The 17,085-nt window shown below is 45.3% G+C and overlaps 1 protein-coding gene across 2 annotated transcripts; it reads left to right on the top strand.

Annotated features, from left to right (window-relative positions):
• Positions 1-283: 283 nt before the first annotated feature.
• Positions 284-7,745, top strand: PFN2 (profilin 2). 2 transcript variants are annotated; one of them, XM_015425023.1, is made up of 3 exons: positions 284-932; positions 4,058-4,250; positions 5,678-6,054. In XM_015425023.1, the coding sequence occupies exons 1-3, from the start codon at positions 801-803 to the stop codon at positions 5,773-5,775; spliced, it is 423 nt and encodes a 140-aa protein (XP_015280509.1). In that variant the 5' UTR covers positions 284-800; the 3' UTR covers positions 5,776-6,054. The 2 variants fall into 2 exon arrangements, with proteins under 2 accessions (XP_015280509.1, XP_015280578.1); XM_015425092.1 differs by having other exon boundaries at positions 308-932; positions 5,972-7,745.
• Positions 7,746-17,085: the final 9,340 nt, after the last annotated feature.

Genomic DNA, 17,085 nt, shown 5'->3' with positions numbered 1-17,085 from the left:
CCCCATCCCATCCCATCCCACCCCGCGCACATACCCTCGGCTCTCTGCAGCTGCCGCAAATCCTCACCCGCCGAAGCCCACCGCGAAGAGGGAGCCCAGCTGGTGTCCAGCAGCGGCAGTTCCCCTCGCAGCAGCAGCAGCAGCAGCAGCAGCAGCAGCAGCAGCAGCAGCGACCCGTCCCCTCCTCCTTCCTTCTCCGCGCCTCCCGGCCGGTCACAGGCACGACGCGACCCGCTGACGTATCCCTCCGCTCAAGCCACCACACGCCGGTAGCCTCAGCAGCCGGCGGCGGAGGGATACTCGGCCGTCTTTACCGCACGGCGAACGCGGCGGTTTTCTCCCTTTCCGCCGCCCTCCCTCTTTCTAGTTCCCCTCAAAGCCGTTCGCTGCCGCTGCGGGGTCGGTCGGGCGCTGTCCAGTGGCCTGGCTTCTCCTGCAGGGGAGCGCCCATTAAAAAAAAACCCCCAGCCACCCCAAACCCAAGCAAGCAGCCATCACGGCAGTTGCGGCCACCAGCGCCTCAGGTGGCCCCACCCCCCTCGGTCCCCTCCCCCGCCTGCCTGCTCGCTCGTCGCCGCCGCCGCCACTGCCGCCGCCGTCCTTCCCTCCCTCTTTCCTTCCTTCCTTCCTTCCCTCTCCGTCCGCGGGTGCTGCTCGTCCCTTCTCTCTTTTTCTCTCTCTCTCTCCCCTCCTTCCTCTCAGCCTCCCTCTCCCTCCTCTTCCTTTTTCCTCCCGCCCGTCCTCCCGCCTTCGCCTGCCTGCCGTAGTCCCGGCTCCCCTCCGCCAGGCGCAAGCCGAAGATGGCAGGCTGGCAGAGCTACGTGGATAACCTGATGTGCGATGGCTGCTGCCAGGAGGCCGCCATTGTCGGCTACTGTGACGCCAAGTACGTCTGGGCAGCGACGGCCGGGGGCATCTTCCAGAGCATTACGGTAAGGGGAGCCAGGGAGGGAGGAAGGGGACCGGCCCGCGGATCCCGGGGAGGAGGGGGGGGGAGGGAAGAGAAGAGAGCCGCTGGGTTGGGAAGGGAGCCGGGGGGGGGGTGTCCACCGGCGGGCAGGCACTGAAGGGGGGGGGGGCGTTTCATGGCCCCTAATAAGGGAAAGGGACCGTCTTGGGAGGAGTGGGGAGGGGGCAGCAGAGCCTGGGAGTTCCAAAGCGGTCTCTAACCCCACGCGTGGAATTCCAAGCGCAGCCCTTTCTCCTTTCCTTCTCCTTCCTCGCTTAGAGGCACACAGCATGTTTTGGGGTGGGGGGCATTTCACCCCCTGCTTGCTTTTTTATCTCCCACACACACACACACCCCTCCCACCTCAGTAGGAGTGGGCATCGCTGCCTTGTGTGGCCTTGTGCATTTCCACGTAAAAGGACCCTTCTGCAAAGGCAGGCTGGAGGTCCTGCCTCCACTGAGAAGCCAGAGGTGGGCGGGGAGCCGAGGAAAGGCAAGAAATCTCGGAGCTGGAGGAAAAGGAGAGGGGTGCGGGGTCCCCCCCCCCCAGAGCTTGTGCTTGCTTCCCCCCCCTCCCTTTCAGGCAACACGCTGTGAGCCTTCCGTAGCCCTCTAAAGGTGGTGGTGGGGGGAAGGGAACGGGGGAAGGAGAATCTCCGGCGAAACCCCGCTGGGAGAAGAGAGGCGGATGGGTGTCAATGGCAGCCAGCTTCTCTCTCTCTCTCTCTCTCTCTCGTTGCTGCCCCCCTGAAGATTATGACGGCCGTAAAAGCGCCTTTAATAGGAAGGCTCCTGGGGGAAGAAGGCAGCCTGTGTTAGTTGGGCCTGGAGCTGTTGGGGCGCTTCCACCCCACCCACGAAAGAGCGGCCCTTTATCGTCCTCGAGTGGAGTGGGGAAGAGAGAGCCGGGCGGGGAAAGGCTCGCCTCCCAGCTCTGCTGCAGGGGTTACCTTGGGGCTCCCTGCCTAGCTTCAGCGGCATGCTGGGTTGGGACGGGGATGTCCCTAGGCCGAGGTTCCTTAGGGGGGACCATTTTGTATGCCAGCAGCTTGGGGCTGCTTCTAATTGCCTGCGTTGGGGGGTGGGAGTCAAGCAGTAGCCGGCAGGAGGGTGGGGGGCAGGCCGGGCACGGGGAAGGGGGAGGAGGATTCTTGGAGAGACTTTGCGTAGGATTCCCTTCGGTCAGATCCTCGCTGCTGGGTAGGGATTTACGAATCTAGCGTAGGAGGCTTTTGTGAATCCGTTCCTCGCCACTGGCTCCATGTTTTTCACCTCCAAGATGGCGCACTGCCGCTGATTTTTTTTAACCCCTCCTTTTCTCCCTTATTTCCCGCGATATTAATCACCTCTCTTCCTGCACTGCAGTCTTTCTCTCCTTTTCTTTCTCTTCTTTCCATCTTCCAACACCACACCCCAGGCCGTGCTTGGACTTTCTACGAAGTGTATGATCCGTAAGGACGTAAAAAAAATAAGGGGGGGGGGGCTTTAGACAGTTGCATGTTAAGCGTCCCCTTGGCTATATGGCATTTACAGCCTGCAGTTGAAATGCATGTCTGGATTATATAACTTTGTATGAAACTCGCCCTTTCCTTGCCAATACATGATGTGTAATTTGAACTTGCATTATAATTGAGCTAGTTCCTGGCAGCCTCTTCCTTCACCCAAGTACCATTTTGTCCAGCTGCCTACTTGTCTGTTTATGCAGGCAAATTTCATTTGGAAAAGCAAGCTCTCTTCACTAATAGGTGGAGAGTTCTTGTCTTGCCGGTACTTACCCCTTTGGGGAGTAACATGGGCACTGCCATGAGCAATAGTTGTGTTGAAGCATGGCTCAGCCTGTCTCATCTGCAGCAAGCTTAGGAACGGGTTAAAAAAGCAGTGCCCTTGGTAGCTGCTGAGCTAGACTCTCTCACTGCTGCTGGGATGTTGATAGGCAGGCGAGCTCCCGGCTTATGCTTGGGAATGGCTGGGGCCTGCTATGACTCTGCATTTCTACTTGGAAGGAGACGCCTCTTCCAGGACACAATGTTGGAGCCCACTTTCTTGAGGCTGCCTTTCTGTGGCTTTCCCTTGTTCTAAAGATGTTTGCTGTAGAAACATCAGTTTAACACAAAGAAATCAGTTTAACCCAAAGAAATGGGACTAATACTCTTTACATCTCTCAGCTGCTGCTATGTAGGGAGTTTTTTAATTTTTCCTTGACCTGTGGAGCATTGCTGCCATCCCTAACCACACTCTGTAAAAGCTATGGTTTCTGTCCAAATGGCCACTATGGCCTTGGAGTAACTGAAATCTGAACTCATGCTATGCTGTCTGCTTTAGAGAGCAAAAACACACAGGATAATCTTGACTGCACATTGCTTTTTGAAGCATGGCTTTAATAGCGCCCCAAATACCTCCAGGTAACCCTGTGAATATAAGTGATAGAGAGATCCTGCATTTTGTACCCATGTTGCATTTGAACCAACACAGGACTCTCTTTATTTCTATTGCTTTGGCCTTAACAAGGAGTGGTCCTGCATATTACCTTAGTGTCAGTCCTCTCCCTCATGTTCACTCAAACCCAAGATCAGTACCCTCCTCATCTGTTGTGTGTTTGGTCAAAACATATTAGAAGAAAAGAAGAGATTGGATTTATACCCTGCCCTTCACTACCCAAAGGTGTCTCAGAGCGGCTTACAAACTCCTTTCCCTTTCCTCCCCACAACAGACACCCTGTGAGGTAGGTGGGGCTGAGAGCTCTTGACAGAAACTGCTCTTTTTCAAGGACAGCTCTTATCAGAACTACGGCTTGCCCAAGGTCATCCAGCCAGGTGCAAGTGGAGGAGGGGGAATCAAACCCGGTTCTCCCAGATTAGAGTCCTCACACTTAACCACTACACCAAACTGGTGTAGGCATAACTGGGTGCCCTTTTAAATAGTATGAAATTGATGACTGGTTATGCATCACTTTTCTTAAAGAACCAACTTTTGAAGCTCCTTGTGCTCTTCCTGCTAGCCAAAAGGGAACAGTAATCTACACTAGTTCAGTGTGTGTGTGTGTACAGACTCTTTAGAATCTGTGTAGGAGACTTTGGTCTAAAATTCTGTGGACTTCTCTTTTGACAGCCTGTAGAAATAGATATGATTGTAGGAAAAGACCGCGAAGGTTTCTTCACCAACGGTCTAACTCTTGGTGCAAAGAAGTGCTCTGTGATCAGAGATAGCCTCTATGTGGACGGTGACTGCACAATGGACATCAGGACAAAGAGTCAAGGTGGCGAGCCAACATATAATGTTGCTGTAGGCAGAGCTGGCCGAGGTAAGCTTAAATTCTTCAAATAATGGAAAAACATTTTGGCTTTAAATAATTTCATTTGTTTGTGACTGCATTAATTCACAAGATCTTTCTACGAAATGATCTGGGTTGTCAAAGAGCTTTTTGAAAAGTAAGGCTCCATTCTTGAAGGGTGATTGAATGAATGTAACAAAATGTGATTTGGCAATCAAAACTCATAATGGCATCAAGTTATGGCTTGGACCTGTGCAGCATAGTGGCTGTGCATCCAGAGAGAATGTGTGCTTGATTTCAAAACGTGATGGGCTGTTTGACTAAATAGTTCATAGACCACTTCTGCTTAGTTGAAGGGTTATTTTTAATAGATAATTAATTTCTAAATTCAGTGTCTTTTTTCCAACCTTGGACTTCAAGATAACAGTTTAAACAGACTTCTTAAAGTTTGCCTAACTTGCTGTTGTGCATTTCTACCATCAAACATCTAAGCTAGATAATGCATGAAAGGAAAGTTCTCTAACAGCTTGTCTCTGCACTATATTCTATTGGAATTCCCCATTGTTTTCAATATAACCATTCCAAGAAGTGTAGCGAAGATTGTGCTCTGGACTTGGACACGTGAGCTTGACTATTCTTCAGCATACTAACTTAGCAGGGGGAGAAAGTGGTATGTCTTATGAAATGAACCCATTACTCAGATCATTTTGAAGATTGCTTTCATACATATAGTCAGTTTGCAGTATTAAAATGTAACCATCAGATTTTTGTTCTTACAGTTATAACTCTAGTAGATAAAACTTGGTTAACTTTAGCTATAACTGGTGCTTTGAGGTAAATCTGTTTTATGTGTTTAACCCAAATGACAAATAGATGCATCTACAAATAGGTACTAATATATGGTGAGAACATAATATTGTCTTCAGAGCAGAACAAAAATATATCTTAGTGACACCTGCTGGCTTATTACTGTAGGTGCAGGTGAATGTTTTAGTAAAGGTCTTCAGGACACTGCTTATCCTGGCCTAAAAATACATTTGGGTTATTTTTATACTAATAATTCTTGATTGACATAAAAATATTGGATCAGGTAAAGCTGATGTAATGGGTGCATTGCATCTCTAAAGACTGTACTAGAACATGAGCTGCCATCTTTGCTTTATTCATCTTGCTAGATACAATCACAGAGGTTTTTTCCTGGCCCATAATATACTCCATGATGCTTACTAAAAAGCTTCATCCTATTAAACTAATGGCTGTTTTGTTTGCCAAACACTTGTTTGTATAAAAGCCTCCACTTAAACAAAGGCTGTTTAAAACAAGGCAGTAACACTGTCTTGATCATTGTTCTAGTATGCTATATTTGAATATGCTTGTTGCACTGCTTTATTAAAAGGTTGAATAGGTCCTTGTCTAACACACCCCTTTTTAAAACTTCTTTTTCTTTTCTCTTTCAGTCTTGGTCTTTGTAATGGGCAAAGAAGGGGTCCATGGAGGCGGATTGAATAAGAAGGCATACTCAATGGCAAAATACTTGAGAGACTCTGGGTTCTAGTTGCTAGGCAGACTGTTAAGTATTAGGGAAAAATTGCTATTAAACTTTCCTGGCAGCAAGCTACATTGTGGAAACTTTATTAGCAATGCAGGGTGATGGGGTATGAACCTGTGTCTCCTTTGTATCCCTCTGTTGGTGGGGAAAGGTGTTACTCTTTCTTTAATTATGTTCATCCTTGTTTCCTTGTGTACTCCAGCATTGGTTATGGTCATGGGAAAGGAAGGTGTCCATGGAGGGACACTCAACAAGAAAGCATATGAACTGGCTTTATACCTGAGGAGGTCTGATGTCTAAGCAGCCTCTCCCCATCCACATAGCAACTGTCTTCATCACCACCCTGTTGTGTTCACAATGCTACCAGAATGTAGATGGTGGTTTATTTACACATCTTTTCCCTAATGTCATGGCTCCAGTTACCCTTTTTTTTGTTTGTATGTTAATCACTGTTGTACCCATATTCTGTATCTGGCACCATTATTGCAACACAGATGATATGCATGATACGTTGAAGCCTTGGAAGGGGAATCATGTCAAGTCCAGGCTTTGCTTTGTCTTAGCAATTAAAGTGACATTAAGAACTAAACCAATTAAAAAACTAAATAAGGTGCAGATTGTACAATCCAGATTGATCAATGCCTCTTCAGCACTTTGAGCATTTACACAGCTCATTAGTCTTCCTTCTGTAGAGCATGGTTGGGAGGGGGAAAAGTGCATGCATATCTCTACTTTCTTCCCCCCTTGTCCTCATCTTTCATCTACTTTTTTTTTGTTTGCTTCATCTATAAATATATATATATATATATACATATTTTTTTTAATACAGTGCCTGGTTTGTTTAACCAATTTGCCGCTTGAAAGCTGTTTAAAAGTGTTGCTCTAGTTTTGTTGTTGCTCTTCTGTGTAGATTTGCAAAACTCTTCATGGTGTCTGAAGCACATCCTGCTTTTTACAAGGGTAACTGCAAAACTATGAAAGGTGCCGATGCATTTCTCCCCTCACCTTACCACCACCATCACCATCTTGAATGAATCCCCAGGGACATTCCATCACTGCAATAGCTCAGGCACGTAACTTTTTTTTGCCAGCTCCTGTTCTGTAGTTGAACTGTATTAAAAAAAGGCTGCCATCATGGACTTTAGATATCCCAGTGTAACCATCTGGAGTGTGTCCGGTTTCAGTTTTTCATAGGACCAATTTTGATTTGCAGCGTGGGGGTTTTTATATGAAACTGCAGTGTCATTGTAGAAAAACTACCACCTTCAGCTATATACTGGTAGGCTAGACAGACTTCAGTCTGGCAGATCATTAACTGGTAAATAAGACTTGCTGCTCTGATACCAATGTGTGTTTTGAGGGCTGGTAGCTGTAAAATAAAATGGTCCAAACGGATACCATTTCAGATCTAATTGTCATTTGGCCTGTCATGCCCTTGCTGCAGAAATTGTGGAGTAACCTGCCTTGTGCACTAGTTATTTAAAACATGTGTAACCAAATTGTCAGTTTGAGCACGGTACTAACTTGTATGTCCATTTAAGAGAGAACTGCAGAACTCTGTATACAAAAGAGAAAATGGGAGATGGTCTTGGTTGGAATAACTGAGTTGGCTGTCTTGTGATGAATTTTTAATATGTATTCTGTGCCATACTAATGTTTAAAAACAAAACAATGGAACTGTTGCTATTGTGAGATGGATTTTAACTGACAAGAACGGTTTCTTCTGAATGGCACTACTTTAGGGACACTCTAGTATTTGCTTCTATTGTTTGGGCCTTGTGGATAATGTACAGACTTAAAACAAATTCTTGTTGCTGATTTGTCCATTTCTTCCCCTGCACTTTGTTACATCTGGGATACAGTCTAACTCATCTGATTTAATATGCATTTCAAAAAATGCCATAACTATTAAACACCTTGTTTACAGACAGATGAAATAAATTTATTCCAACCAAATGAAATTAAGAGTGAGTGTGTTTTTGTGATTTGCTCCCCCCAGCCCTTCTAGAAAACTTATAGTTAACCTTGTAGTGATTTTTGTCTGCATTGGTAGCATTGTAGTGCTATCTTGTTCTGTGGTTTGCCATATATAACCTTGCAGCAGCCCACTGATTATAATATAGCCACTCTGGATCAAGTCTTTAGTAGCCTTTAATGTAATAAAAGTTACTACTGGGACTGTGAAACAGACTCACTAGATTTCAGTAATAACATAATCTAGTTCTAAGTCTTCTGGATATCTGGATGGTATACTCAGGTTAAATAATATCTGCGACTACATGAAAAGGCTGTCTGAAGCAGGGTTATTTCTGTAGCATTGCTTTTCTTTGTGAACAGTCACTTGCACAGCTACTATTCTTGTCCTTACAGGGCACAAGTTTGAATTTCCTGCTAGTGAGTTTTCTTTTTGACCTGGAAATTGGAACACAAAGCTAATGCATGCATGAATAGTTGAACTGAAGGCTATCTTCTGGGTTAGATGGGAGGGTAGTAAAGTTTTTAGATTTGTTGACTACTGGTTGCAGTGGAGACTGGCTTGAGACTGAACAGTTGACTGTGAAGATCTTGTTGCCTCCCAGTACCTCCTCTGTAAATCTATATTTACTCCTTTCCAAAACTGCAGCTTTATCTTTATCTCTGTGCTGACAAGTGTGCTAGTTTCTTGTATGTATGTAAAGCCTGCTAGTCTTTCCAAGTAAAATTTTCTTTTTCTGCTCCCCAAAAGCTGCTTAGAGGCATCCTTAGTGCCTGACTGTGCTTGCTTTAAATAAACAGACATTTATGAAATACTTTTCTCATTACCACCAAAGTGGTTATAAATTTGCCAGTGGAGCTCATTTTCCATTGCAGCCTAAGACCTGTGAGGCTGTCAAGAGTTATGTGTGAATTTTTCCAACTGCAGCTATGCTTAATAACAGCAACTCTGAAGATGGTTGCAGATGTTGGTAGCTTTACCTAATAACAGACAGACTGTAATACTGTTTGATCTTCTTAGTAGCTCTCCTCCTCCTGATTTATAATTCTTGTTGCTTATATTCCTGTCCAGGCCAAGACATCACAGGGCTTACGTGCATTATGGGAACCACTATAGACTGTATATCCCAGCTCTACTGATGTCAAGACCTGCTTCATAAGATCTTAAATTTAGATTGTCAAAGTTGGTGCATCTTGGACCATTTTTGAATGGCCTTAGAAAATCAGACATGCCTTTAAAAAATAAGCCTTACCCTCTTTTAAAAAGCTGTATTTTGTAGTTATTGCTCACACTCAGATGGCGAGGAGGAGTCTAGGCATAAGCAACCACATGTGAAATACCGTTGTCCTCCCTTCTGTCCCAAATGCCCGTCTTCTCAAGATACTTTTTCTCCACTTCCTTAAAAAAAAATAATCTGCCCTTGTGTGAAAGTTGCTGTTGAGCTTTAGGTAATATGTGTACTCTGGCATATCTTGTAGATATATTCAGTGATTGCATGCTAATCCTTTTTTTTAAATCCCCCTAAGGGGAGGTTTTTATTGGGGTTTTTTGCAGACTACAAACTATAACTGAAAATATAGGGAGGGGGACTACATCTAAGGAGAAAGAAAAAAGACCCACTACTAACTAAAAACCCAAGAGTAGGAGATCAATACATCAGCTTGTCACAATGCTATTTTAAAAAGCTAATAACGCAATGAACATAGTCGGTTATGCTAGATTAATTATCGTTTAACCATCCCTTTAACTGTTTAAATAAATCCCCAGAGCATCCCAAAGTTATTTCAGCATTTTTTCAGGCACAAATCAGGGTCCTTCAGCCCTTATTTATTCTTATATTTTCTAATCCTCCGTTTATATGAACTTTTGGGGGCAGCCGCCCCCATTTCAGAAGTGGAGTCCTCGTCCGAAGACACCGAGCCTAACTCGCCATCAGATTTGCTTTCTTCTTCTTCCTTTTTGTCCTCAGCTGGTTCCCCAAGCTGTGTTCGCAGAAAATCACGTGCTTTGAAAACAGGGTCAATCTTTTCTTTTTTATCGCGGAGTTTGAAAATGATGCCTTCTGGAATTAGCCATCTGTAACTGATGCCATTTGTTTGTAAGAAAAGGATTAAGTCTTTATAGTTCTTTCTCTTCTGTCTTATGTCAAACGGAATGTCTTTTAAAATCCTGATGTTGTTGTCCCCAATTTTCAAGGGTGTTCCCATAGTTGCTTTCAAGATAGCATCTCTCACATGTCTCTTCGAGAATCTGACTACTATTTCCCCAGGCAGCTTATTTTTCTTGATGTATGAGGAATAGGACCTATAGACCACATTCATCTCACTTTGAAGGTATTCCGCTGTCCAATCTGTCATTGGGGCTATTGCTTCACTCAACCGGTGCTTCAGATTCTCCCCTCTAATTTCCAGGACCCCTTGAAACCGTAGGACCAAATATGCTTTTTCCATTTGCAGCTGTAAAAGTTTTGACTCTTCCGTGGCTTGCTTCATTTCCAGCTTTTGCACCATTTTCTTAATTTTTTTACTATTGGCGTCCATTTCCTTCACCTTTTCTCCCATTTGCTCCGTTGCTTTTAAAGATTGAGTCAATTGTATCTGCTGTGAAGCCAAGCTCTGACCAATTGTTGACAGTTGTTGCTTGATATTAGTCATCTCATCCAGCAGAGGGCACAAGGAATCAGCCAACAGTTTTGAGAGCTCAGTAGCCTCTTCCGTTCGAGGACTACCCACTAGTTTCGGTTTCAACAGCTTTTCTTTCTCCGGTTTCTTCCACGCCATCTTTTTGGATTTGTTTACTTTTCAAAAAGTTGCTAAAGTCTCTGGTATTCACCCAAACGCTTATCTGCGCTCTGGTAAGTCTCTTAAAACAGATTTAAACGCTTATTTTTCCGCGCTCCCCCCCCTCTTTTTGACCATGTTTCGTCTATGCGTTTGAGAGGAAACCCTCCCCCGCTCGCTTTCCCGTCGCTCTTTAAGGGGGAGCAGCTTTCTTTTTAAATCTTCATGCTCGCTTCAACCCAACTCACAGTTCGTTGTTGGCCAACTGGCCTCGCTCGGCATCGGGGGGTTTTCGCCCGATCTCCAACGCTTGTCCCAGTCAGCAGCACTCGTACCATGTGGTCACTCAGCGGCAGGACCTTCGGGGCGGAGGAGCGCCTCAATTCTCCGGCATCACGCCATCGAAGAGGTCGCCTCTCAAAAGTCCCCTGGCTAGGAGCCTTTTACCAAGACTCCGGGGGGGTCGTGACCCCTCGCACCCCCTCCTACATGCTGGTGTGCAGTTTGCATCCCCGGAGCGTCCGGGAGATGCGTCTGCCTGCGTGTTGCCATAAACTGGAAGTCCAATTGCATGCTAATCCTGTTCTCTTTTAAGTATATTCTCGTTGGTGTGCAATCTGATTAACTATACCTTTTGGCACATAGACTGTGCCATACCAATGTTAACCATTCGTGTCACTGTGGGATGGTTCACCCAGTGGCTGCTGAGCTGACTCCAGTTGAATCTTCTTTTCTAGTATGACAAGGTGTGAATAAAGCACCCTGGTGTCTGACATCTCTCGCTACAGCTTGGTTGCCCTCAGTTTTTTTAATTGGTCTTTTTGTTAAAGAGAACTTGAGACAGTCAGTCTACATTACTATAGTTAAGTCAATGTTGTATTTTAGCAGATTCTTTAAGGTGCCTTTTTATGGCATAATTACTAAAGGTAGTAAATACCTTCAAGTCCTGTAACTCAGTTGGTTTTTGGACATTCACAGTGGCTTGGCCTATGTGTACATTCACTCCCGGCTTTCATTGTGATCGGTGAAATAAAAGGTATACAATCTGTTACATTCTAACAAGGGGCATGGGACATTCTATGCAGCACTGACACACTTAGAAATATGTAGGGGTCTAAAGGAGGAGCAAGAATGACAGTTTGTATTTTGTATTGCTTTATACCAAGGTAAACAACCTTTTTAGACCAAGGGGCCAAAAATGTAGCATCTCTCTGTGAAGATGTTGGTGACCTTGCAATGAGGGGTGGAGGTAGAGACCAGGTTGTGTTTGCCCAGATGTAGTGGGCATAAACAAAGTTTTAGTGGTGCGGTCAGTGCCTCAGGGACTCACTTCTTGTCACCTGGGCAGAGAACTGGTCCTTTGTGACAAGCTGAATGGTCTGGCATGCTGCTGTTCAGAGCATGTCCTATGGGTTGTTTATTCCTGTGATGTACAGTCTTGGCCAGTGCTCATTATTTAAGCTTATTTATAGTGTATGTTCTGGTGTCCTTTTGGAACAAAGGATAAATTTCATAGCACTCTTGGCCAATGCTCCCTCTAGGTTGTGGAGTCTTGTGAGCAAAAATTCTACTTTATGAGCTACTGGCATTAAAGTTGTGAGCGAGCGATTTGGCTACCGCATAAATGAGTTTGCTCTGGAGCCATCCCTCCTGAGCCAAGACAAAAATGTGTGAGCTGGAGGCCAAAAAACTGAGCTAGCTCACACTAACTCAGCTTAGAGGGAACACTGCTCTTGGCCTCTTTTGACCAGCTGTTGTGCAGAATTAAGGAGACACTTTATTCTGTGAATGGCCACTTCTTTAAGCTTGCTTGAATATCTGTGGACTGTGCAGATGAAAACATGTTGGTTTGGGGGATGGTGAAATGCTGATTAAAAGAGTCCATCCTGATGTTCTTCCAAAAACCCATTTGGACCAGAGAAAGCGGAGCATGGTACAAGTCTAGAAACTAAATGCTGTGGAATATGCAAGTGTTTGGTGCTTGTTTCTTCCCAACCAGCTGACAAAACATATCTTATGAATGCTGGGTGGACAATGGGGAAAGGAAGCCATTAATGCACAGTTGGTGACAGGGTGAGGGAGGGTCTCCGTACAGGCCACTGCATGTGCATCCTTTAATGCCTCCATCTAGAGACACCTCCCATGCTGGCAGGGTATGGCAGAGGTAACCAGATTTACAGTTTGTGAAGCAATAATGTGAAAAGGACAGTTGATCCTTTTTTTCTGCTGATGGGGTCTGGTTATGACTGATCAAACTGAGAGAGAAAAAAGTTTGAACAACTTTGTATGCAAGACCTATTAGAGTGCTGGGAGGAATGTGAAGTATGAGGGGGCGGGGGCAGTGCAGACCAGTTAAAACATTTGAAGCGTAAGAAATATAGGCTCTAATGTAGCATGTTTGTCAGTCACCCTAGTGCCTTTGAACTCATTAGCCAGAAAAGAGCAGATTTTCTATTTATTGAACAATGGATTAGAATACTACCTGCTCCACTTTTTCCTGGTCATTTAAAAATGTTAGAAAACTTTCCCCTTTTTCTAGAAAAAGGAAACCGGAATATTCAGGAAAGATGCCTAAAATATGCCTAATGGACTATTTTCCCCATCCCAGGACATGACTACAATCCTGATGTGCAAGAGTAAAGAACATGTATGCCTAGGAGAAGAATGAGCTAGGGAAAGGGGATTACATGCAAGACAAAAGCTCTTCAACAGGCCATGAAATGTGCATGTTCATTATTATGGCAAAGAGAATGCCAGGAGTCTGGAGTTAGAGCAGGAGACACACAGGAAGGATGAGAACAGACACTCCATCTGACTTCCATTGAGTCTTTCTTGTACATCCACAAAGGTGAGTTAGGCCTAAAGTTGCTTTCACAGTTATCATGGCTATTCTAAATCTCTGAGGAGCTGAATGTATAGCCACAGCATCAAACTTAGAATTTCTCTTTGTCTGGTATGTTCTGCTTTCAACTGGTTTTTAATGTTCTATGGGAAATAGGTGTCCTCTCAGCTTTATTTCACCATGCTTGATCTGTGGGTCTGTGCTGCTTATTAGTACTGTTCCATCCCCCTCGCATATTTTGGCAAGACTACAACTGCAGGGCTTTCTGGTTAGCCATGGTGCTTCATTTGAACATTGCTGTTAGGTTTGGTGAACTAAGCTTGTAGTCCCCTTGTGACTTCAGTGTTTACTTCAGCTGATTCATGTATAGGATCCTTGAGCTCACTGTGCTCTCGTCTTGCAAAATAGCCCCTTCTGTCCGCCATTAAACCTTATGGCCCAGCTCTTGAGCTCATTTGTGCCCCCCCCCCCAAACATCTTCACTTGCTTGTTTCCATCCGTTCATACCTAGCTTTCCTACAGTGTTGCTATTCCATCTTAGCTTAAAATGGTTTTATGCAGGCTGTGTAATATTTCTTAGTTTGTACCACAACTGTTTGAGACACTTTTAACGCATGATGTTAACTGTGCTGGCTACTGTGCAGAGGTGGTTCTTAAGGGCTGTTACTATTCTCTACCATGAATCTTTGCTGTGTTTCCCCCCCACCCTTTTGTAGCTGCTTGTGATGTACATATTTGCAGAGGCCCACCCAGTATAAAAATGGAAAGCCCCTGTGCCCTAGTTCTTGTCTATCAGCAGACACAGCTGGTAGAATGCATTTCTGGTTCCTTCTGGGATGTCAGCTGATGTGCTATACGGAACCTCCCTCAAAATCTCTTGGTTCCAACAGCAGGCAATGTCCTCTGTGGCAAGTGTGTTAGCACCATTTAATGTAACTGATACATAAATCGGCTACTTAAAACATTTTCCAAAGATTTTTTAAAAGTATATATATCTGCATACCTTTAGAGTGCTAAAGCAGATTGATTCTAACATACATATTGTCAGATATGCTTATCTAGTGATCGGGTCTGAAGCGATCTTCTGCTCTCAGTTGGAGGGCCAGCTGCATGAAGATGCCCACCAAAGACAGTCTGGTAATCCCAACACTCTTGGTCAGCTAAGCAGCTGGCAGGGCCTTCTAGCTTGCAGTGAACTTGGCCAGTGAGAGCAGCTCCCAACCCTAAAGAAGTTATCATCCTCAACTCAATGATGGCCATGCTCTTCAGATAAGTAGTTGTGGTTTGCATGGCATGACAAAGCACATGCAACCATTTGGATGACTCTCCACATTTACCCCCCCCCCCCAATGTGGCACAGCGAAGTGATTCAGATTAAAGCATCTCCAGCTGTTGTTTCCCATCAAGTCACAGCTGACTTACGGCAACCCCATGGGGATTTCAAGGCAAGAGATGTTCAGAGGTGGTTTGCCATCGCCTGCCTCTGTGTTGCAACCCTGGATTTCCTTGGTGGTCTTGCATCCAAACACTAACCAGGGCTTAGGCTTCCAAGATCTGGTGAGATTGGGCTAGCCTGGGCTATCTAGGTGTAAGGGCTTCATATTATTTACAGTGAAGAAAAAGTCCTGCTCCTTAACAGATCTACTGTAAAAGACATGAATTTTGACACTTGCAAAGCGCTTGTTTACCTTAATTTGGAACCATTCTGATATTGACAGGCTACTGTCCAACAAAAGGTGCATTACTGAAGAACTGGCACTGAAACCCTAAAAAGGGAATCAGCTGTAAATTTACAGACTTATTTAAGCAGTGCTCCAGTAACTTCAGTAGAGATACTGTGGAGTAAAAGGGTTTTATGTCTTTTTGGCAGTGATAATGCATGTTCTTCCTTTTGTGAGGACTAGCTATGTGAACAGATGATAATGGGGAAAGAGGATTTGATGTAATTAGTATTGACTCACTTCACACAAACACACTCTGTCCGATTCTTCCTGTAGATGTAACCTTTCCTCAGATATCACAACAGCATTTTCATTCATGTTGAGGCTGGGATAGTAGTAGTAGTAGTAGGTCATTTATGCTGAAGCATTAGTTGATATAGGCCTACTTGTGTGCAAAACCTAACATGGAAACTAGAGCACAGACCCCGGTCACACGAAAGGTTTTGGGCCGGGAGAGGGATGGATCGGGGGCGCAGCAAACGGGCGCGATCCCACCGCAACATCTGGGAAACGTTGCGCACCCGTCCCTGATCCGGCCCTTCAGGCCGAAAAGCTGCATCTAAAATAAACCACCTACAGAGGTGGACTTACCAGCACAGCCGCATCAAGCGCGGCCGTGGGATCGCCGGCGCGTCCTTCTGCCGGTGCATACAAGACTCCTGGCCGAACTGCGCATGCTCACACGTGCGCAGTTCGGCAGCCTCCATCTCTTGTCTCGTCACTTTCTCCCTGGTCTCCGATCGTGCCGGGGAGCAACTGCACAGCGGCTCACAGGATGTGTATGATCCCGCCACCGCATGTCTATTTTGGTGCAGCTTTCAAAAGCCACACTTTGCCTGCGCTTCCCCCCCCCCCCGTGTGGCAGGGACCACAATTTAGAATTGGGGGGTTTCTTTAGGTATTGCATGTGAAAAGCAGGATCGGTTAGGAATTCGTGTACAACCAACAGAACATGGCTTCTGTTTCAGGTGGTTTCACAGGAGATTCTTTCTAAGAACATAGAAGCAGCCCTGATAGATCAGGGCAAAAGTTCAGTATCCTGTTTGGTGTAGTGGTTAAGAGCGTGGACTCTAATCTGGGAGAACCGGGTTTGATTCCCCACTCCTCCACAAGCAGCTACTGGTGTGACCTTGGGTCAGTCAGAAGTTCTTTCAGAGCTGTTCTCTCAAGGGCAGTTCCTGAGAGAGCTCTCAACCCCACCTACCTCACAGGGTGTGTTGTAGGGAGGTGAAGGGAAAGGGATTGTAAGCCACTCTGAGACTCCTTCGGGTAGTGAAGGGGTGGGGTATAAATCCAGTCTTTTCCCTCCTCTTCTGTTTCTTCGACAATGCCCAACCGGTTGACTCCAGGAAGGCCCACAGGCAAGGCATAGAAGGCAACTGCCTGTCCTTGCAAGCTCTTGTCCCCAGAGAGACTGCCTCCGAGCACGGTTTTGTTTAGCCATTATGGAAAAGCTGTTGAGCTATCAATCCTCTGTGAATTTGTCCAGTCAAATCTGATTATGCCCTGTAGTATTTTTTTTCCTGTATTATGATTTTAAGCTTGTGTTATGTTCAAACTGCTGGTAGAGTACAACAAAATATTTTGAAAGCTTAGGTACAAAAGAGTTTCTAGCTAGCCAAAAATGGTCCAACAAAGACCCCCCAAGCATAATACTTCCACAGTGGTTTGCTGCAGTTGGCTGTAGCTTATATGATACTTTCTTAGTAGGGAGGGCTATTTTCACTGAGTTCATCATGCAGGCAATCTGATTTAACCAAGTGACATCACTGTTAGAATGAAGTGGCTAATTTTGAGCCAAAAGGTGCTGAAGCAACAGCCAATTGAAGCTGCCAAGTGCTTAGTAGCTAGATGACTTCCCCCTGAATGCCAGGAGTACTAATTTGTTAAATGTGTGCTCCTCCTATTTGAACCTGTCCAAACATCCCTCAGCCCTTGTGCATTCTGAAATATTTCTCTACATTTCAGTGATGTAAGGGAGTCACATAAAATGGCTGC

This window comes from Gekko japonicus, unplaced genomic scaffold, assembly GCF_001447785.1.
Source record: "Gekko japonicus isolate JY-2015 unplaced genomic scaffold, Gekko_japonicus_V1.1 scaffold618, whole genome shotgun sequence".
NCBI classification, from domain to species: Eukaryota; Metazoa; Chordata; class Lepidosauria; order Squamata; family Gekkonidae; genus Gekko; species Gekko japonicus.
This window is presented reverse-complemented; position numbering and strand designations above follow the sequence as displayed.

Excerpts from the sequence above, each read along its gene's own strand:
- PFN2 (XM_015425092.1), top strand. The coding sequence starts at position 801 with ATGGCAGGCTGGCAGAGCTACGTGGATAACCTGATGTGCGATGGCTGC. Across the intron at positions 933-4,057 it reads GCATCTTCCAGAGCATTACG|CCTGTAGAAATAGATATGAT; the intron begins GTAAGGGGAGCC and ends CTCTTTTGACAG. Across the intron at positions 4,251-5,971 it reads TGTAGGCAGAGCTGGCCGAG|CATTGGTTATGGTCATGGGA; the intron begins GTAAGCTTAAAT and ends TGTGTACTCCAG.